We start from the raw sequence: 22,002 nt of genomic DNA, 5'->3' as shown, positions 1-22,002 counted from the left end.
CATGGTCCAAAGATATGTGGTTAGGGCAATTGGCTATACTAAATTGGTCCTTAGTGTCAGGGAGAATAGCAGAGTAAATATGTGGGGTTATGGGGATAGGACATGAGTAGGATTGTGGTTGGTGTAGATTTGATGGGCCAAATGGCCACCTTCTACACTCTGATTCACAGTGTTAATATAAGCCTACTTGTGACACTAATAAATAGACTTTAAAAAACTTATTTCACTTCAACAAAACCCTTCAAGATTGTAAACAGCTATCTAAAAACGCCACGCAGGGTCTGAAATGCCCTGGTTTAACTGAGTGAGATTCAGGGCAGTTTGTAATGTGGGATGTTCTCATTAGAAACTGACTGCCTATGCTTCTTAAAACTACATTGGAAAGGGAACCCCATGTAAAACCCTTCTCGGAGAAAACAGTATCTTGAATCTTTTACTGAGGGGAGTGCCTTTGCACATTTTACAGACAGACTCAATAAAGATGTAATTGCCACAGCAATCTGTTCATCTTCAAGTTCTTGTCTACTGTAGGTTGTGGACAGACATCTTATAGGATGCAAAATCTGTTTGACATTCTATACAGAATGCCACCAGCCCCAGTTAAGTAAGATTCCTCTCCTTTAGTTCTCTGCCAGAGGTCAGGTCCCATCCACCTTAAGGGCATCGGTGCAGAATTTACCACAGCCAAAACGGGGATTGGATGTTGCACCGCTGGTGCCAATCTGATCCATGCCAGCCAGTGCTGAGGAACTGGGTCTCATATATTTTTCCATACGTGTAGTTTGAAACCATAAGTAGGTACAGGCACCATAAAATAGAATTGCTACAGTGTAAAAGGAGGCCATCCAGCTCGTCAAGCCTGCACCAACATTAATCCCACCCAGGCCCTATCTCCGTAACCCCACATATTACCCTGCTAAGCCCCCTGATTCGAAGGAGCAATTTAGCACGGCCAATCAACCTAACCTGCACGTCTTTGGACTTTGGGAGGAAACCGCAGCACCCAAAGGAAACGCACATAGACACAAGGAGAATGTGCACACTCCACACAGATAGTGACCCAAGCCAGGAATCAAACCCAGGTCCATGGGCACGTGAATGCTAACCACTGTGCCATGTCCGCTCTATCACCTAGTTGATCAGGAATCTCTCCCACTCTTAGCTGCCTGTTTTTGATGTGTGTTGGAAGGATTTACAAATTGACACTCTACCTATGTGGCAGTGCTACGAATGCACCTTCCTAGAGCATCAAGTCCTGGGGTGGGACTCAAACCCAAAGCGTCTAGCTCAGAGGCAGGGACGCTAGCCTACTGTACCACAGAAATTCCACAGAAGAGATTGATTACAAAACATTCTCAGTCAGTTACCTCAGCACATCAGGCAGAAGTTTCTAATTAAATCAGGTAACATAAATTGGTCATACATTAGTTAAAAGGAGAGAATGTATAAAGTTGTGAGCCTTCTAGATCTCTATGCCGGTAAAACTAGCCACAATTCCAGTGACCCATGTTGTAGTGGGGCTTTTGGTGTTCAGCCTTTTAAATTATTAATTTAATTTATTGTTTCCTTTAAGTAGCCAGACCAAGTCACAGAGTTTTTCACAACTGTTTATTCAAGCTACATAGCAAGGGTTAGGACCCTGGAAGCCAGCCAGGATACATAATTCAGGAATACGCAAGCAGATATAGTTTCAGATTCAATTAAAGTAATTAACATATAACAATCAAGGTATAGGAGTTGTCTCTATCTGCTCACAACTATTGATTAGGGTTACATCATGCATATGATAAAACTAATCACCACCATTGCACACCTGCTTAATTATAACATCCAATCCGTGTCAGATGTCTGAATGAGTTCTTTCAAACTAAGGGCCTTTGTTAGATAAAACTATATTCTGTGGTCTCCTTCCTTGTAACTAGGCCTTGACGCTTGTAATAAATAAAGACCTGTGGTTTTTCCTCACAGCAGCTCATGTGGTTTCTAAACTTGTGTAATTATTAACCTTTTCACACGTACGTTAGAGATCCGGGTCAGATCTCAGGCCCCGTGTTATCGAATAGCATGCAATTCATTCCTAGTTGGGTTCTTGCATGAAGGATGGCTACTTATGTGACACACCTGAGGCGATGGGTGGAGTTTTTAAAAGGGTTGACTCTTATTGGACGTAGTCAGTGTAACAGCTGGCTCTCTTGTTGCTCTTCTCCTTTATCGTTGCCATGTTCTGTTTGCTAAGTCCCCCTCCCTTGTTTGAATGTGATTTTTGTTTTCTCTCTGAATTGCCATTAGCCACAATTCCAGCTTCTTAATTAGGTGCAATGACCCTTGACTTGATTTATTATTGTCACATGTATTAACATACAGTGAAAAGTATTGTTTCTTGTGCACTATACAGACAAAGCATACCATTCATAGAGGAGGAAAGGAGAAGGTGCAGAATGTAGCGTTACAGTATAGCTAGGGAGTAGAGAAAGATCAACTTAACACAAGGTAGATCCATTCAAATGTCTGATGACAGCAGGGGGGAAGCTATTCTTGAGTCGGTTGGTACGTGACCTCAGACTTCTGTATCTTTTTCCCAACGGAAGAAAGTGGAAGAGAAAATGTCCGAGATACGTGGAGTGCTTAATTATGCATGTGCATGAGAGGGTGGATTGGAAGCATAAACATAGAAACCAGAAGCAGGAGTAGGCCTTTCGGCCCCTCAAACCTGCTCCGTCATTCATTCTCCTCATGGTTGATAATCAAATTCAATATCCTGATCCCCCTTCCTCCTCATATCCCTCTAGCCCCAAAAGCTATATCTAATTTCTCCTTGAAGTCACACAATGTTTTGGCCTCAACCACACTGTAGTAGTGAATTCACCACCACCTGGGTGAAGAAATTTCTTCTCACTTCAGTCCTAAAAGGTTTATCCCTTTGTCTTCAAATTATGACTCCTAGTCAGAATCCTGTAGTGCAGAAGGAGGCCATTCAACCCATCAAGTCTGCACCAATCACAATCCCACCAAGGCCCTATCCCCATAACCCATGTACTTAGTCTAGCTAGTCCCCTAAGAGGCAATTTAGCATGGCCAATTTACCTGAACTGCACATCTTTGGAGTGTGGGAGAGAACCACAAGAAACCCACACAAACACAGGGAGAATGTGGACAATACACACACAGACAGTGACCCAAGCTGGGAATCGAACCCGGGTCCCTGGTGCTGTGAGACAGCAGTGCTAACCACTGTGCAGTGTTCTAGATACCATCACCGTTGGGAACATTCTTTCTGAATCTAACCTCTCTAATCCTGTAGAATTTTACAAGTTTCTATGAGAAACATAGCATAGGAACAGTCAAAGCTGCAAGGCCCATGTGGTCAAAGAGCCTGTTTAGGCCCTTTACATGAAGGAATACTGCTTGTATGATTAGCCTGCAGGGGCAGATGGAGCTGTCATTTCAAAAAAGGAGACAAAAATTGCTGACCCAAAATAATTGTACCTATTCTCTGTGCAGGAGCATAGTGGGTGAGTTGAGTGCTTCCCTTGTTTCTGTTAGGTGAACCACCCTTGGCTGAGTGTGGTGTTGCTTTCTGTCTCTTCCTCAGCTGCCACCGAATGTTCTGGAGCACACAGCAAGTGGGCTTTCTCCCTCAGTCTGTCTGAACTCAAATCCATCAGGAAAAACAAGCCGGGTCTGGGCTGGTCGTACCTCATCTTCATCAGCAAAGATGGCATCTCCTTCCCAGCCCTTCACTTCCATGATGGTGGCACCAGAGCCTTACTCAAGTGTCTGTGTAAATACGTAGTGCTGGCCACGTGAGTATGGAACGCCTCCCTTGCACCACCCGCTCTTGGAATTAGGATAACACGGTCGCTGCCACTGTAATAAGTCTTCAGAAGCAGAAGTCCCTTCATCAAGATTCCTTTATTTACAATTCCAACAGCAGTACAGAGTGCTAGCAGTCTACTTTCAGGAGTGCCAGAGGAACTGACACACCCACTTAAATACAAGGAAAAGATTCCCCCGATTGGCCCATCAATTGACTTCTTAATCAGGGACAATATTTTGTGACTCCTTAATCAGGGAACCGCCGAAACAAAAAACAAAGTGCAAAGGAAACTTAAAACATCGGTGGGGGGGGGGGGGGGTGCTGTTGGTGGGAGCGGGGTGAAGAGAGGAGGAGGAGGAGGAACATTCCACCCCGGGTATGGAAAGCAGCAGTCAACTTGGCAGTGAAATGTGACTGTAATATCTGGTATATAAGCCACTGCCTTATATTTTTTTAAATTCATTTGTGGGACATGGGTGTTGCTGGCTAGCCTCATATATTGCCCATCCATAGTTGCCCGAGGACATTTGAGGGGCGACCACATTGCTGTGGCTCTGGATTCACATGTAGGCCAGACTGGGTAAAGATGGCAGATTTCCTTCCCTAAAAGGTATTGGTGAACCAGATGGGTTTTTCCAACAATGGTTTCGTGATCGTCAGTAGTTTCTTAATTCCAGATATTTTTATCAAATTCAAATTTCACCATCTGCCTTGGCAGGATTCGAACCCGGGTCCCCGGGACATTGGCTGACTTTTAATAGTCTAATGATAATACCACTAGGCCATCACCTTTCCTTGAACCTCTTGTTTCTTTCAGAGTCTACACTGTAATCATTGGGTAGAGGCAAAGCCAATTATTTGAAATGTTCCAATCAAGCCACAGGGACTGGGGATAAGGAGAGTCAGGATTGACGGATTGACACCCCTTACTGCTACTTCATGACACACACACACACCACCACCACCACCACCACCACCTCCCCCCTCCCTTAACAATCAGCAGCTGCTTTTCATTTAATCTGCTGCCAGGCAACTGCTCCCGTACCATCCCCATTGATGAAAGGGATTGCTATCAGAGTGCAGGGATTGATTGTAAACCTTCCAGCCCTACAGTCAATAACATGTTCTAAAAGTCTCACCAACTGGGCGACACAGTGGTTAGCACTACTGCCTCACAGCACCAGGGACCCGGGTTCAATTCCCAGCGTGGTGACAGCACAGAATTTGCATGTTCTACGCGTGTCTGTCTGTGTGGGTTTCCTCCAGGTGCTCCGGTTTCCTCCCACACTCCACAGATGCATGGATTAGGTTGATTTGACCATGCTAAATTGCCCCTTAGTGTCAGGAGGATTAGCAGGGTAAATACATGAGGTTACGGGGATAGGGTCTGGGTGGGATTATTGGCGATGCAGGTTCAATGGGCCGAATGGCCTCCTACACTGTAGGGATTTTATGAATGGTCAATGCGATGGTTTTCTGATGGAATTTATTAATTCTGTGTCATTGGCAGTTCCAAGAAGGACCCTCGACTTTATCTTGTCTACTCTCACGATTCTCACGCCTTGTCCCAATCCTTTGATGAGTTGCAGCTATTCGATGAGCATTCTTCAGATTTGGTGTCTGTGAGTAATTGGCTCTGTTTGATTTTTTTTTTCTGGTTTGTTTAATCACTATCAGTTTAACGAAAGCTTTGAAAATGCTCTCTAATATTCTTGTACTTGTGGATTGGGTAGCATGGACAAGTTGGGCCAAAGGGCCTTATTCTGTGCTATAAACCTCTATGACTCATAAACTACCATTGTTTTATGCACACGATTCTGCAATTAAAATTAAGCTATTTATAATTAAATTTATTGCTGATCACTATGATGTTAATGTTCAGAAAGAACAACTTCTGATTTGGGGATCCTGTATCATCAGACATTTCCTAGATCAGGAACAAAACAGATTAGAAGGGCAAATGTGAGACTGTCCAAGAGGGGTTTAGAATGCATGAACGTGAACAGTTAAGCTCGGTGAATTCCAAGCACAAGTTGCCATGGGACCCTGCTATGGTGGTGATGGCGGAGACCTGGCTCAGAGGAGGAGGAGGAACTCTAAGTGACTTTAGGAAGAATGTCAAAAACCAGTTGACAGGGCGGAGAAGAGATTCACTAGAATGCTGCTAGGAACGGTTGCTTCTGTTGTGTGGAGGGACGGGACAAATGGAAAACGCACGGAGAAATGGGCTGTGATGAAGGGTCATCCATACTCCAAACATTGGCTGGAATTTTACCAGCATGCCTGCCCGCTCGTAAGATCGTGCCCAAGGCCAACGGCGAATGCCATTCTGCAAGCCTCACTCGTTCTGATTTCGGGGTGGGCATGCTTGTCAAATCAGGACCATTGTCTCTATTCTCTCTTCACAAATGCTGTCACGTTTGCTGAGGTTTTCCAGACCTGAAACATCTCTGTATCCTCCAAACAGCTCACCCTTCCACCCAACTTTGTATCATCTGCAAGTTTGGAGATAATACATATAGTTCCCTCTTTCAAATCATTAAATAAATACAACGTGAACAGCACAGATCCCTGCAGTACCCCACTAGTCACAGCCTGCTGATCAGAAAGAGGCCTAATTATGCCAACGCTTTGCATCCCATCTGCTAACTTGCCTTCTATTCATTTCAAGACATTACCTGCAATCCCATGTGCTTATAACATTATATACTATTCTGCTATATGAGACCTTGTTGAAAGTCTAAATAAATCACATCCACTATGATCAATGCTACCTCAATGTAACCTCAGAAAATTCTAGCACCTGCAGTATTTTGCTTTTAAAATGCAGAAAGAGAGGTGTTCAAAATCATGAAGGGTTCCGATAGAGTGAAAGCAGAAACTGCTTCCAGAGGACCACTAACCAGGGCACATTGATTTCAGAGCATTGGCAAAAGAATTTGAGGAAATATTTTTTACGTTCCCTGAAAGAGCAGTGGAAGCAAATCCAATAACAACATTCAAAGGGAAATTGGATAAGTATGAAAGGCTATTAGGTTACAGGGCTATGGGGAAAAGAGCAGGGGAATGGGATGAATTGGATAGCTCGCACAGGCACAGTGTGCTGCCTGGCCTGGTCTTTTATATAAGAACTAGGAGCAGGAGTAGGCCATCTGGCCCCTCGAGCCCGCTCCAACATTTTTTTGTGGACTCAGCTCCACTTACCTGCCCACTCACCATAACCCTTAATTCATAGATCATAGAAATCCTACAGTGCAGAAAGAGGACATTTGGCCCATTGAGTCTGCACCAACCACAATCCCACTCAGGCCCTATCCCCATATCCCGACATATTTACCCACTAATCCTTCTATCCTATGCATCCCGGGACACTAAGGGGCAATTTAGCTTGGCGAATCACCTAGCCCGCACATCTTTGGACTGTGGGAGGAAACCGGAGCACCCGGAGGAAACCCACGCAGACACAGGGAGAATGTGCAAACTCCACACAGACAGTGACTGGACCTGGGATTCATACCCAGGTCCCTGAAGCTGTGAAGCAGCAGTGCTAACCGCTGTGCTGCCATGCTGCCACAATAAAGTTCCTTTATTGTTCAAAAATTTATCTATCCTTGCCTTAAAAACAGTCAATGAGGTAGCCTCAACTGCTTCACTGGACAGGGAATTCCACAGATTCACAACCCTTTTGAATGAAGAAGCTCCTCCTTAACTCAGTCTTAAATCTGCTCCCCCTTATTTTGAGGCCATGCCCCCCTTATTTTGAGGCCATGCCCCCTAATTCTAATTTCACTCGCCAGTAGAAACAAGAATGATCCCTGGAATGAAGAGCTCATCGTATGAGGAACGGTCTGTACTCATTGGAGTTTAGAAGGATGAGGGGGGGATCTTATTGAAACTTACAGGATACTGCGAGGTCTGGATAGAGTGGATGTGGACAGGATGTTTCCACTAGTAGGAAAAACTAGAACCAGAGGGCACAACCTCAGACTGAAGTGACGATTCTTTAAAACAGAAATAAGGAGGAATTTCTTCAGCCAGAGTGGTGAATCTGTGGAGCTCTTTGCAGCAGAACGCTATGAAGGCCAGATCATTGAGTGTCTTTAAGACAGAGATGGATAGGTTCTTGTTTATTAAGGGGACCAGGGGTAATGAGGGAAAAGACAGGAGAATGGGGAGGAGAAAAATATCAGCCATGATTGAATGGCAGAGCAGACTCAATGGGCCGAGTATTCTAATCCTGCTCCTAAGCGACCTCCCTGCTTCCATCTCCAAAAGAGAAAATGGTGGAAAAATTGCAGCAGGTCTGGCAGCATCTGTAAAGAGAGAAAAGAGTTGATGTTTCGAGTCCAGATGACCCTCTATCAAAGCTTAACATTTCATCAGCTTTGACAAAGGGTCATCTAGACTCAAGAAACATCGGCTGTTTTCTCTCCTTACAGAATTTGCCAGACCTGCTGAGATTTTTCCAGTATTTTCTCTTTTGGTTTCAGATTCCAGCACCCACGCTTTTATCCCTGCTTCTATCTTATCTATTCCCTTCATAATCTTATGTTTCTATAAGATTCCCCCCCTTCTGAATTCCGGTGAGTATAGTTGCAGTCTACTCAATCTCTCGTCATAAGCCAATCCTCTCAAATCTGGAATCAATCTTTTGCCGTATCGTTCCATCTAAGATGTATAAGGTTGACTGTTGCTCTTTCCTCTTCCCCAGCGCTTCATACAAGACCCTTACGCTGCCACTTTCGGCAGCTTCTCCAGAGTGACCAACTTCCTGCGTGGAGCCCTGCGGCCTCAGGATGGAGCCCGTCACCGTCCACTGCGCGAGATGGCTACTGATCTGGAACAGCAGGATGAGCCCGGCTTCGAGGTCATCACCTGTGTAAGTATCCAACCTGTGTCCCTACAGGAAGTTACCTGTGTACTTGGCAAGATGACGAGGCAACAGAGGGAGAGAGACTCCTCAGAAAAACCCTCAGAGAATCTCCAGGTCAGAGTTTGCAGAGATAAGAAAATTGAACCAAATGGGTGACCCCTAATTCTTAAACTCTGTTCCCTAGTTCTGGACTACTCCACAAGTCAAAGCATCTGTCTAGTCAAATTACCTCAGAATCTTGCATTGCTGGCGGTTTTAGATGAGGTGATACAGGGATTCTTGAAGCCTGAGCTGGCAAAATTTAGTTTGCTTGTGGAGTCATAGAATCACTACAATGCAAAAGGAGGCCATTCGGCCCATCAAGTCTGCACCAACCACAATTCTACTCAGACCTTATCCCCATAACCTCATGCATTTACCCTAGCTAGTCCCCCTGATGCTAGGGTTAATTTAGCATGGCCAATCTACCTAACCCGTGCAAATTTGGACTGTAGGACTGGACACCTGGAGGAATCTATGCAGACATGGGGAGAACATGCAGACTCTGCACAGACAGGCACCCAGACAGGGAATCGAACCCAGGTCCCTGGCACTGTGAGATAGCAGTGCTAACCACTGTGCCACCGGGGATCATTGGCATCCCTGGGTTTAACCGGATTGCGCGACCTGGTTGTGGCCACCCTCAACCATTTCCGCACTGACCCAAGGCCTTTGTGCTACAAATCGGCACAAGTGGGATCTTGCCGGGAATTCGGATTGTGGCTTTGGAGCCTTCTGGTCAATGACTCTCTGCCTCCTGACAAAATCCAATGGAGAGTTTGGAGAGCTCCATTTATCCACTGCAGAAGCTGCTGCCTGGCTTAGTGTCTACAGCACACGATAGGAAAAAGGATTTTATACGTTCTAACAAGGTAGCTATTTTCAGTTTGCAATTAACTTAGCAAATGCTAAATATTTAACAGTTAGAATGAGTTTGATATATAATTTTTCATTTGGATAGATTGTAGTGATGTGGAATTAATATTCGTCTTATGAATAGTAAATTGCTGTTTTGAGATTCTGCATTCCCTCCCTCCTCTTCCGCAGAATCCTAACCCAGCTATTCCCCAAGGATCAGCTGTGGCTGGAGAGATGATGTTGAGCTCATTGGTGCTGTCGGAGTCCCTTTTGACTCGCCAGCAGCTGTGAGTTGGGTTGCGGTCCACCTGCCACCAACAGTAGGGACAGTGCTGAGAGGATGACTGTGCTTCCGATTCATTTGCCCCTGTCAGTCAGTGCCCTCTTGCTCCAGTGATTTGTGCTTCACAACCTCTGCTCAACAGCGATCCGGGAGCAGATGTCCTGCTTGTTGAATGATGCCGCAGTCCCTGGAGCAAGACTTTCAGTGCTGCGTGAGGGAGGTTGCAGACAAGATAACCTTGCATATAACCAGGCCATTCTGCCCAACAGGTCTCTGCTAGCAACTATTTTCCACATAGGCCTCCTACAGAGTTAGCACTGCTATCTCACTGTGCCCGGGTTTAATTCCTGGCTGGGTCACTGCCTGTGTGGAGTCTGCATGTTTTCTGTGTCTGAATGGGTATAGAATAGAATTCCAGCAGTACAAAAGGAGACCATGTTGGCCCATCAAGTCTGTACTGACTACAATCCCACCCAGGCTCTATTCCCATAACCCTCATTTACCCTGCTGGTCCTCCTAGCACTAGGATCAATTTAGCACAGCCAGTCAACCTAACCCGCACATCTTTTGGAGTGTGGGAGAAAACCGGAGCACCTGGAGGAAACCCACGTAGACAGAGGGAGAATGTGCAATCTCCACACGGACAGTGATCCGAAGCCAGAATTGAACTCGGGTCCCTGGCACTGTGAAGCAGCAGTGCAAACCACTGTGCTGCCCAGTTTCCTGTCTCAGTCTGAAAGACGTGCTGGTTAGGTGTTTTGGCCATGCTAAATTCTCCCTCAGTGTACCCGAACAGGCGCCGGAGTGTGGCGACTAGGGGATTTTCGCAGTAACTTCATTGCAGGGTTGATGTAACTCTACTTGTGACAATAATAAATAAACTTAAACTTACTATCCCTTTCACTAAACCTCATCAACATACATAACCTTCCATTCCTTTCTCTGTCATGTGTTTATTTATCTCTGTAAATGCAAGTAAGTTCCAAGATCTCGGCACTGGGTAAAGAAATTTCTCCCAATTGGATTTATTTGAAACCAGGGCTATCATGTATTTGAGACTCCTTTCCTTGGATTGCCATGGCAGAGAAGCTTGAACATTCTGGTCAAGAACGATGCCACCGGGAGTTTTAAACTTCTGGTAGTGTCACCCATGACGGTAAGGACAGAGGGGAGGAACCAGACAAAGCGCAATCCAAAACAGTCCTCAATAGGGGATCAGGTAGAAGATACTAGTATGGTATCAATGGCTGTGATGGCAGATGAAGGCTGCAGCAGTAGGGAGATCCCTGGTTGTTGTGACTCCCTTGCCACTGGAACTGGACCCCTACCCTCTGTCAGCGCTGTGCTGATGTGCAACAGCATACCCTCATTACAAGATGTCCTGCACAAGACTACTATCGAGAGGAAACCAGCCCAACTCCACACAGACAACGCCTGTGGTGATCAGTGAGAGCTATGAAGAAACCATCCTCTCCAAGACCAGGAAACACCATGACTGGTTCAAAGAGAATGACCAAACCGTTGAAGACCTCATTGAGGAGAAGAGGAAGCTCTCTATGCATGGTAAAGAGAGGTCACCAGCCAGGATGAAGTTTTGAAGAACAACCAGGGAAATGAAGAACCAATGGTGAATTGAGGAAACTAAGCTGACAAAGATGACACCCTTCAGTGCCACCAAGGTGATACATGGACCCAACACCCTAGGCCTCGAACCGATGCAGAGGAAGGATGGAACCCTCTTTGAGAACACTTCAAAAGAACTCATAAACCATGATGTAACCACATCGCTATGGCTCTGGAGTCACACATAGGCCAGACCAGATAAGGACGGTAGATTTCCTTCCCTAAAGGACATTAGTGAACCAGGTGGGTTTTTCCAACAATCGACAATGGTTTCATGGTCATCAGTAGATTCTTAATTCCAGATTTTTTCTTTTAATATTGAATTCAAATTCCATCATCTGCCGTGGTGAGATCCGAACCTTGGTCCCAGAATATGAGCTAAATTTCTGGACTAATAGCCTGGTGATTAATACCACAAGGTTATTGCCTTCTCTTTGATAGGGTAAACATGGAGAAAGATGTTTCCTCATTTGAAGAAGGCTATATTTGGGTGGTCATGGATATCAGATAATAAATGCGGTAGGAAATCCTGGAGAGATTTCATTACACTGATGGGTGAGAATGTGGAGCTCGCTACCACAGGCTTTGTTGAGGTGAATAGTATAGTTGCACTTACAGGGAAATTAGATAATCCAAAGAGAAAATAGTCCAAAAATATGCAGGTTAGGTGGATTGGCCATGGTAAATTGCCTCTTAGTGTTAGGGGGACTAGCTAGGGTAAATACATGGGGTTATGGGGATAGGGCCTGGGTGGGATTGTGATCGGTACAGATTCGATGGGCCAAATGGTCCTCTTCTGCACTGTAAAGTTTGTTAGTGACATGTTGCTAAAGTGAGATGGAGAGGTGGGAGGTGCTTGTGTGGAGCAAAAACACCAGGATTAACTAGTTGGGCCGAATGGTCTGTTTCTGTACAGTAAATTCAATACAATCTCAAACGGTCAGGGATTAAGCGGAAATGGCTCGATGGCAACCTTTGTTTGATTTAAATTGTTTCAGAGAGATTTTTCTGACCTTCTTTGCAGCAAGCAGATCTCGGGCAGAGGCCCACAGTCCAGAGGCAGGAGACTCTGACAGCAGCAGAATGGGAAAAACATCTGGACCCAGAAGGAAGAGTTCTGGATGTAGAAGAATTGAAGAAAAAGATTTTCAAAGGAGTAGGTGAATTCACTCATTAGATTATGTATTCAATTTAAAAATGTTTCATGTCATCATCCTGGTGAGTTACTATCAACTGGACATTCAAATGGTCCTGTAACTTGGTACATAAATAACAATAAGCAGGAATTTAATGTTATTCCTAAATTGAATTAGCAACTTTGAGTTAAGAGGAGCAGACCGGGTTACAAAGAGAAGTGAGGGTAGTTCCATGGCTTAGTGAATGGGTGCACATCTAAGCAGATGAATGTGAAATTGCCCCCTAATAGGTGGGAAGTAGTGTCTACTTTGAGTGACCCTCACGCTGAGTTTATGTTTTATTTGCCCTACAATCAACCTCAAATTGGTTAATGTAGAAAGGGAGAACATTGTATCTAACCCTGTGCTGTACCTGTCCTGGGAGTGTTTGATGGGGACAGTGTAGAGGGAGCTTTACTCTGTATCTAACCCTGTGCTGTACTTGTCCTGGGAATGTTTGATGTTGATAACATGCCAGAATGCTTCCAGCTTGCCCTATCAACATCCCTATCCACCGGGTGCCAACGGTCAGGGCAGGAATTAAATTGGGAAGAAATTTAGAGATAGGTGGGCTGCAAATCAGTAAGACACTCAAACCATTTGATGTCATCGTTCAGAGTAGGAAAGAAGAAGCCTAACCTCAGCACCATGGGGCAGGGCGAGCTGTATCCCTTGTAGTTTTTTTTTCCCCATAGCCATGGGTTCAAGTCAATTTCTGGATTTGTGCACAAAATGTTTGGATCGTGTAGTACAGAAGGTGGCCGTTTGGCCTAATACCACACAGTAGAAAATGTCTCAGCATCTCCTTTCTGCTGTCCCTTGTCAATTAGCTTAAACTTCAACCAACACCACCAAGACTGGTATTTATCGCATTGCTGCTTATGAGACCTGACTGTTCATATTTTGCCTGCCACATTTCAACAGTGACTCCCCTTCACTTCAAGAGTGGCTGTAAAGAGTTTTGGGACCAACTGAAGGGATAAAAGGCACTATATAAATGCAATTTATTTATTTTTGTTCCTGGCATCTTCTGTTGTGCTCCCTTATGATGGATGGCTAAACACTTTGGGATGCATGATGCTTTACGGGTTAGTAACTGAGGTGCCCACGTTCTTTACAGATTGCATTTCGCCTTCCGTCCTTTAAAAACACTGGCCACATTTAAGTCCTGGAATGATATAGTTCCGAAGGAGGCCATTTGGCCCATCTCTGAAAGAACTACCCGATTGGACTATCCCCTGTAACTCTGCAGTTTCCAATCCTTCCAAGTATTCATCCAATTTGAATTTGACATCCAGTGCTGAATCCGCTTCCACTTTCATTCCAGGCAGCGCATTCAAAATTCCAAAAACTCATTGCATTAATAACAAATTCTCCTCCATTCCATCTCGCAACTTTTGCCAGTTATCTCAGACCTGTGCCTCTGGTCACCGAAACCGATTTCCTATCTATTACTATTTGCCAGTGGCACAGTGCTTAACACTGCTGCCTCACAGCGCCAGGGGCCTGGATTCAATTCCTGGCTTGGGTCACTGTCTGTGTGGAGTTTGCATGTTCTCCCCATGTCTGTATGGGTTTCCTCCGGGTGCTCCAGTTTCCTCCCACAGTCCAAAGCTGTGCTGGTTAGGTCAATTGGCATGCTAAATTGCCTCTTAGTGTCACGGGGACTGGTTAGGATAAATGCACAGGGTTAAGAGGATAGGGCTGGGTGGGATTGTGGTCAATGCTGACTCGATGGGCCGAAGGGCCTCCTTTACACTGTAGGATTCTATACTCTCATCAGCACACTTTGGTCAGTTTATTCACTGCTCCTTTAATCCTCCCTGCCAGGGACTGTGCCACAGCATCCGCCGGGAAGTCTGGAAGTTCCTGCTGGGATACTACCCCTGGGACAGCACGGCTGAGGAACGCAAAGCTGTGGTGAAGCAAAAAACGTAAGGATTAATCCACTGCCGGTTACGCTGTGTGTGTGTGTGTCTGTGTGTGTGTGTCTGTTTCACGACAGAAGGAGATAGTTGTGTGTGCGTGCATGCGTACGTATGTACCAGTGGATGGAATGAATGTTCAACTGTTGGCCAAATGCAAAGGTGAATATAGATACTAATGAGAGGAGGGTGAATTTGGTTCTCAGTAAGGAGCAGCCTGTCAGTTTCTGAGTTGAATCCACAGCACCAAGCAGCTGACTTTAGAACAAATTGACACCACTTGATTGGCTTTACAGCAATAATTTGCATTCAACTTGGTCAACCGACCCAAGGCCATCACAGAATATTGGCCAATAACCTGAAAGATACGCAGGTTGGGTGGATTGGCCATGGCAAGTTGCCACTTCGTGTCCAAAGATGTGCGGATTAGGTGGATTGGGAAGTGTTTGGAGTTACACGAATAGGGCAGGAGAGATCGATTTGGATAAGACTCGGTGCAGACTCATGGGGTGGGGTTTTCTGGCTGCACTCGCCCCAAGGCCAGAAATTCCTGCCCGAGGTCAACAGACCATTGCATGGTCCGTCCCCGCGCGCTGTGATTCCCGTGCGGAACAGGAAATTCCGCCCTTAGACTCCCGAGAAGTGTAGAAGAAGGCCACTTGGCCCAGCGAGGCTGCACTGACTCTCTAACAGAGCATCTCACCGAGACATTTACCCTGTAACCCCACATATTTTACCCCTCCAATCCCCCTAACCTGGGACACTAAGGGGCAATTTAGCATGGCCAATCCCCCTAACCTGCACATCTTTAGAGTGTGGGAGGAAACCGGAGCACCCGCAGGAAACCCATACAGACACCTGAAGAATGTGCAGATTCCACACAAGACAAGAGGCCAGAGTTGAACCCAGGTCCCTGACACAGTGAGGCAGCAGTGATATCCACTGTGTCACCGTGTCGACTCAATGGGCCAAATGACCTCTTCTGCATTGTTGGGATTCTATGAAAATCTGATGCTGAGCAATGTAGGGAGAAGTTGACCAAAAGCTGGGCCAGAGGTAGTCTTTAAAGAGAACAGAGAGAGAGTGTCTGTCCGAGCAGAGTGGGGTGAAAAATCCAGAGCTTGGCACCTAAGCAGCTGATGACACAACTATCGACGGAAGAGTGGTAAGAAATCAGGGATGTGCACGAGGCCAGAGGAGTGTAGCGATCTGAGAGGGGTTGTAGGCCTGGAGGAGATTTTGGAGAAAGGCCATGACAAGTGATGAGCATTTAAAAAGTTTGCCCAGAAAGATGAACAGTGTGGGGTTGGGGGTGTGAGGCAGGATGTGGGGTCATATGAGGGCAGTTGTGGTGGGGGTGCTGGCGGCCGTGCAAAGGACACGCAGGAAGGACTAGGTGTTTGAAAGTCTATTGCCTTGAATCGAACAGCAAATGAACCATTGTTTTGTAACAATGCAACTTGACCCTCTATCTAACCATGTTATATCAGACTTGCATCGATTTCATTATTGCCCTCCTTTAGTATCACCCCAGTGATTCACTTTGTGTTCTCCTTCTGGCCAGACTAAGTGAGCTGCCCCTGCGAGTTTCAAACTCCTGGCGTCTTGAAGGAATCTTTTCCATTCTGTTCCCCACACTACATGAGCTTGCGTATTTCTCCACTAATTCACCTGGGTTCATTCCTTAGGGATGAATATTTCCGGATGAAACTGCAGTGGAAGTCAGTGACTGAAGATCAGGAACGCCGGAATTCCCTGCTGCGAGCGTACAAGAGTCTGATTGGTGAGTTGGCGGACTTTTACATCGATCTGCAGTCGGAGGTAGACTCCAGAACTTCCCAGTTGGTGAATCACTTGCTAGCACTCCCTGCTCAAGGCCCAGTACCAAGTAATAGCCTCCAGGGGAAAGTACTGCCAGGCATCAGTGGCTTCGCAACAGGGTGCCACTGAGAATGGATGCTGGTGAGGGGGAGGCAAGTATTAGAGATGTTCTTGGAAAGGAGAAGGTAAATTTGATATAAATGTTCAAAATCATAAGGAATTCAAATAGAGAAGGCGTAGAGATTTTTTTTTCCATTGGCAGAGAGCTGCAATGCAGAGTCATAGAGATTTACAGCATGGCAAAAGGCCCTTTGGCCCAACTTGTCCACGCCGCCCAGTTTTTAACCATTAGGCTCGTCCCAATTGCCCACGTTTGGTCCATATCTCTCTGTACCAATCTTGCCCTTAGAGATACCATATCCCTCTATACCCATCTTACCCACAGAGGTACCATATCTCTGCTGTAAGTGTTTAGCAAAAAGTAGTTGAAGCCAAACCATTGTGTGATTTCAAGAAGTCTCTCAACACCAGTTTAAAGTCCAAGAGGTTTATATGGAATCACAAGCTCTCAGAGCACTGCTCCTTCATCAGCTGACTGACCTGATAAAGGAGCAGCACTCCACAAGCTCCTGATTCCAAATAAACCTGTTGGATTTTAACCTGGTGTTGTGAGACTTCTTACTGTGCTTACCCCAGTCTAACGCCAGCATCTCCACATCATGATTTTAAGAAGGAATTAGATCTAGCTCTTGTAGCTAAAGAGATATGTGGGAAAGGGAGGATCAGGATATTAAATTTGATGATCATCCATGATCAAAATTAATAACACGGCAGGCTTAAAGGACCAAATGGCCTACTCCTGCTTCTATTTTCTATGTTTGGCATGAGGGCAAACTATTTTACACAGCAAGTGGTTAAGATCTGGAGTTTACTATTTGAGAAGACGTTAGAGGCAAACTCAGTCATGACTTTCAACAGGTACCTGAAAGGAAAAGTGTTTTCAATGCCACAAGGAAACAGCCAGGCGTAGGACTAGCTAAGTTGATTTTGCAGAGAGCCTGCGTTTTCTCAGTGGGACAAATGGTCTCCTTTGGTGCTGTGGCTATTCTCTGATTCTGTTGAAATTATGAGTGGCAGGAAACAAAGCCGCTGAACTTATTGGAAATAAAGCTGCTGAACTATGGGACCGTTTTATTCTTTTTTATTAACGGGTTGTTGATATCTCTGTCAAGGCTGCAATGGGGTGGCACAGTGGTTAGCACTCCTGCCTCACAGCACCAGGGAACTGGATTTGATTCCTGGCTTGGGTCACTGTCTGTGTGGAGTTCACACATTCTCCTCATGTCTGCGTGGGTTTCCTCTGGGTACTCCAGTTTCCTCCCTCAGTCCAAAAGACATGCTGGCTAGGTGCATCGTCCGTGCTACATTTTCCCTCAGTGTACCCAAACAGGCGCCGAACAGTAACTTCATTGCAATGTGCATGTAAGCCTACTTGTAACACTTATTAATGAACTTTTTAAACTTTTTAAATGATTGGAATTATTGAGAAAGTGATAATGAACCTCCACCTTCAGTGGCTGAAGTGCTGACTTGATGGTATTCCTATGAGATACGTGTCATATGAAGGTGATATCTAGCATAATACTCACAAACACACTTCTCATGTGGCATATATTCAGTGCTTAAGTGCTCAATGTGTAACTACAGTGTACCACGCAAAACCCTTAAAGAAGTTTTAAGTTTATTTATTAGTGTCGCAAGTAGGCTTACATTAACGCTGCAATGAAGTTACTGTGAAAATCCCCTAGTTGCCACACTCAGGCACCTGTTCTGTTACACCGAGGAAGAATTTAGCATGGCCAATGCACCTAACCAGCACGTCTTTCGGACCGTAGGAAGAAACTGGAGCGTCTGGGGGAAATACGGGGAGAACGTGCAGACTCCGCGCACAGTAACCCAAGCCGGGAATCAAACCTGAGTCCCTGAAGCTGTGAGTGCTAACCGCTGTGCCACCATGTCATCCATTAGGCTGCAATCAGTTAGCTATTGGTTTGAGAATCTGTACAGTGCATATCAGAGGTTATAAGTTGGGTTCCTAAATCAAGCTTCCACATACTCCCACCATGCGCCTCATAGGAAAGGCAATGGTGTAGTGGTATTTTCACTGGACCAGTAACCAGAGACCTGGGGAAATCCTCCGGGAATCCAAGTTCGAATCCCGCCATGGTGGATGGTGGAATTTGAATTCAATTAAAAAAATTCTGAAATTAAAAATCTACTAATGACCATGAAATCTTTGTCGAATGTCAAAAAAACCCATCCTAATCTCCCTTTAAGGAAAGAAATCTACCATCCTTACCTGGTCTGGCCTACATGTAACTCCAGAGCCACAGCAATGTGGTTGATTCTTATCTGCCCTCTGAAATGGCCTAGCAAGTCACACAGTTTCAAGGGCAACTAAAATGGGCAACAAATGTTGGCCCAGCCAGCAACACCCATATCCTAGTGAAGAATTAAAAAAAAATTATCTTGGTGCAGGACACTCCAGTCAGTCTAACTCTGAACTGGCAGATCCCAGTCTGAGACATAGGCCTTGTTTGCTTGGAGTGCCATGAATGAGAACTTCCCAGTTACTGAAGTGCCTCGGCACGGCATAACCCATTGCAGAAACTCAGCTGGGGTTGAGACATGGAATTTAACACAATTTGGAAATCAAGTCCTGGCCTGCTCATCTGCATGGCTAAACATTCGGGATTAGTTTGGAAGACTGAAATTGTTTCTCATCCTTAGAACGGGACGTCAGCAGGACCGATCGCAGCAACAAGTTCTACGAGGGCAACAACAACCCAGGTCTGGTGCTGCTGAATGACGTACTGATGACGTATTGCATGTACAACTTTGATCTGGGTAAGTTCCCGTTTTCAGTCTCCTTGTGCACACACGTTACTGACTGCGGCTATCCTGTGGCTCCAAATTACAACAACCTGCAGAGTCCCAAGGCGCTTCATGGGAGGATCAATAAAATTAACATTGGGCCATGTGAGGTATTACCAAAGACAAGCAAAAGCTTGGTCAAAGACCAGGGCTGGGCGGCACGATGCCACAATGGTTAGCACTGCTGCCTCACTGTGTCAGGGACCCAGGTTCAATTCCTGGCTTGGATCACTGCCTGTGTGGAATCTGCACGTTCTCCCCTTGTCTGCATGGGTTTCCTCCCACAGTCCAAAAGACGTATGGTTAGGTGGATTGGCCATGCTGTGAGGCAGCAGTGCTAACCACTGTGCCACCATGCCACCCTTACTAAGTTAAACCTAGTTGAGATAGGAATGTTGATGTGCTCAACACCACGTCACTCATTTAATTTTCATAGAAGCCTAAAGCACAAAATGAGATCCTTCAACCCATTCTACCTGTGCCAGCTCTGTGAAAGAGGTGACCAATCACTCCCACTCTCCCTGCTCTTTCCCTGTGCTCTGACAAATTGCTCCTTTCCAAGTGTTTATCTAATTTCCTCTTGGAAGGTATTGAATCTGCTTCCACCATGCTTTTAGCCAAGCATTCCAAATCACAAGAATTCATTGCATAAAGCTATTCTCATCTCTTTTCTTATCTTCAATCTGTATCTTTTTGATTACAGACCCATCTATCACTGGAATTACTTTTTATCTACTCTTTTTTAAAATTTTCCCTTGATCAGCCCCCCACTATGACTCTCACCAGTTTTTACGGATGCACCATAGAGAGCATCCTTCTAGATGTATCACAGTTTGATATGGCTCCTGCTCTATCCAAGAATGCATGAAGGTCGTGAACCTATCCCAATCCATCATGCAAACCAGCCTCCCATCCGTTGACTCCATTAACACTTTCCGTTGCAGCTAGCATAAGTAAGGACCCCACGCACCCCGGACATTCTCTCTTCCTCCCCCTGTCTTCTGGGGAAAGAGATACAAAAGTCTGAGGACACATACCAACTGACTCAAGAACAGCTTTTTCCCTTCTGGCTTTGAATGGACCTACCTGATACTAAGCTGATCTTGCTCTACACCCTAGCTATGACTCTTAACACCAAATTTTGCACCCTATCCTTACCTTCTCCCCCATGTAGTCTATGAACGGTATGCTTCGTGTGAAGATCCTTGGGTACCAGCAACCTTGGGCACATTTAGTCTACTCTTAATACAAATCGTACTGACACCATGCATCTAACACAAGCTCTCTAATTACTTGTGCACAAGGAGAGCTCCCCTTCCTCCATCGAAATGGCTGGAGCTGTTCTGGTACAGAAAAACAATTCAGCAATTATAATCAATCATCATGTACTCTATATTTTTTATTGTTGGCAAGAGACAGTACTGTATCCTATACATGTGACAATAATAAATCAAATCCACCTTCCCTAGGTTTTCCACATAACTGAAGTCCCCTTTCCTGATATCATTCTTAAATTTCTTCAGCACTATTTCCAATAATTGCTGTTGTGCTTGTTGTGCAGGTTACGTTCAGGGAATGAGTGATCTCCTCTCTCCGATATTGTACGTTACGCAGAACGAAGTTGACTCCTTCTGGTGTTTCACGGGTTTCATGGAGCAAGTGGTGAGTGGGGCCTTCCATCACATGAATACTTTGCTTCACCCAGAAGAACTTGCATTTGTATCATGGCTTTCGCAGGCTCAGGACCTCCTGAAGCATTTGGCGGCAATGAAGTGTAGTCACATGTGGTAATGTAGGAACATGGAAGCCCACACAAGTCTATTCTGTTGCATAAGGTTCTGGCATTTATACAGTTGAAGCGGGGTTGAGTACAATACCACCCACACAGCTCTAACACTAAACTGATCCCTGGTGCAGATCATTTAAAGTTTATCTATTTATTAGTGTCACAAGTAAGGCTTACATTAACACTGCAATGAAGTTGCTGTGAAATTCCCCTAGTCGCCACATTCTGGCACCTGTTTGGATGCATTAATGGAGAATTTAGCATGGACAATGCATCTAACCAGCACGGCTTTCGGACTGTGGGAGGAAACCGGAGTACCCGGAAGAAACCCATGCAGACATGGAGAACATGCAAACTCCACACAGACAGTGACCCAATCCGGGAATTGAACCCAGCTCCCTGGCACTGAGACAGCAGTGCTAATCACTGTGCCACCGTGCCATCCCTTTCTCACGTGTTCACTTGTATCACAGTATGGTCTGTACTGTACCCAGTCCTACATTAACTCTATAAATGCCAGACCCTTTACTACACATGCTGGAAGGTGTTGGTTATCATTCAGTAGGTCTTAATGAGGTCGTCTTAGTCTTAAACAGGTTAACTGCATCTATGTATTTAACTACAAGAACTATGCTACGTATACATCAGTAATGCCACACTTGGACTACTGTGTACAGTTCTGGTCACCCTATTATAGAAAGGATGTTATTAAGCTAGAAAAAGTGCAGAAAAGACTTACTAAGAGGCTACTGGGACTTGATGGTTTGAGTTATAAGGAGAGGCTGGGTAGACTGGGACTTCTGGAGCGTAGGAGGCTGAGGGGTGATCTTATAGAGATCTATAAAATAATGAGGGGCACAGATCAGCT

General features: G+C 45.3%; 1 protein-coding gene across 1 annotated transcript in view; it reads left to right on the top strand.

Moving 5' to 3' along the window:
• The window catches only part of LOC145361801 (TBC1 domain family member 17-like), a 39,591-nt gene that overhangs the window by 2,402 nt on the left and 15,187 nt on the right, over window positions 1–22,002 (top strand). Inside the window, exons 3-10 of the mRNA XM_080217781.1 lie at window positions 3,593–3,803; window positions 5,328–5,439; window positions 8,529–8,696; window positions 12,518–12,649; window positions 14,499–14,602; window positions 16,282–16,376; window positions 19,205–19,321; window positions 20,910–21,010. Of these exons, the coding sequence (XP_080073907.1) occupies window positions 3,593–3,803; window positions 5,328–5,439; window positions 8,529–8,696; window positions 12,518–12,649; window positions 14,499–14,602; window positions 16,282–16,376; window positions 19,205–19,321; window positions 20,910–21,010 (1,040 nt within the window). The remainder of the gene's footprint in view (window positions 1–3,592; window positions 3,804–5,327; window positions 5,440–8,528; window positions 8,697–12,517; window positions 12,650–14,498; window positions 14,603–16,281; window positions 16,377–19,204; window positions 19,322–20,909; window positions 21,011–22,002) is intronic.

This window comes from Carcharhinus amblyrhynchos, chromosome 35 (genome assembly GCF_965287045.1).
Source record: "Carcharhinus amblyrhynchos chromosome 35, sCarAmb.v2.hapA, whole genome shotgun sequence".
NCBI classification, from domain to species: domain Eukaryota; kingdom Metazoa; phylum Chordata; class Chondrichthyes; order Carcharhiniformes; family Carcharhinidae; genus Carcharhinus; species Carcharhinus amblyrhynchos.
Note: the sequence above shows the minus strand (reverse complement) of the source record. Positions and strands in the feature narration are given on the sequence as shown.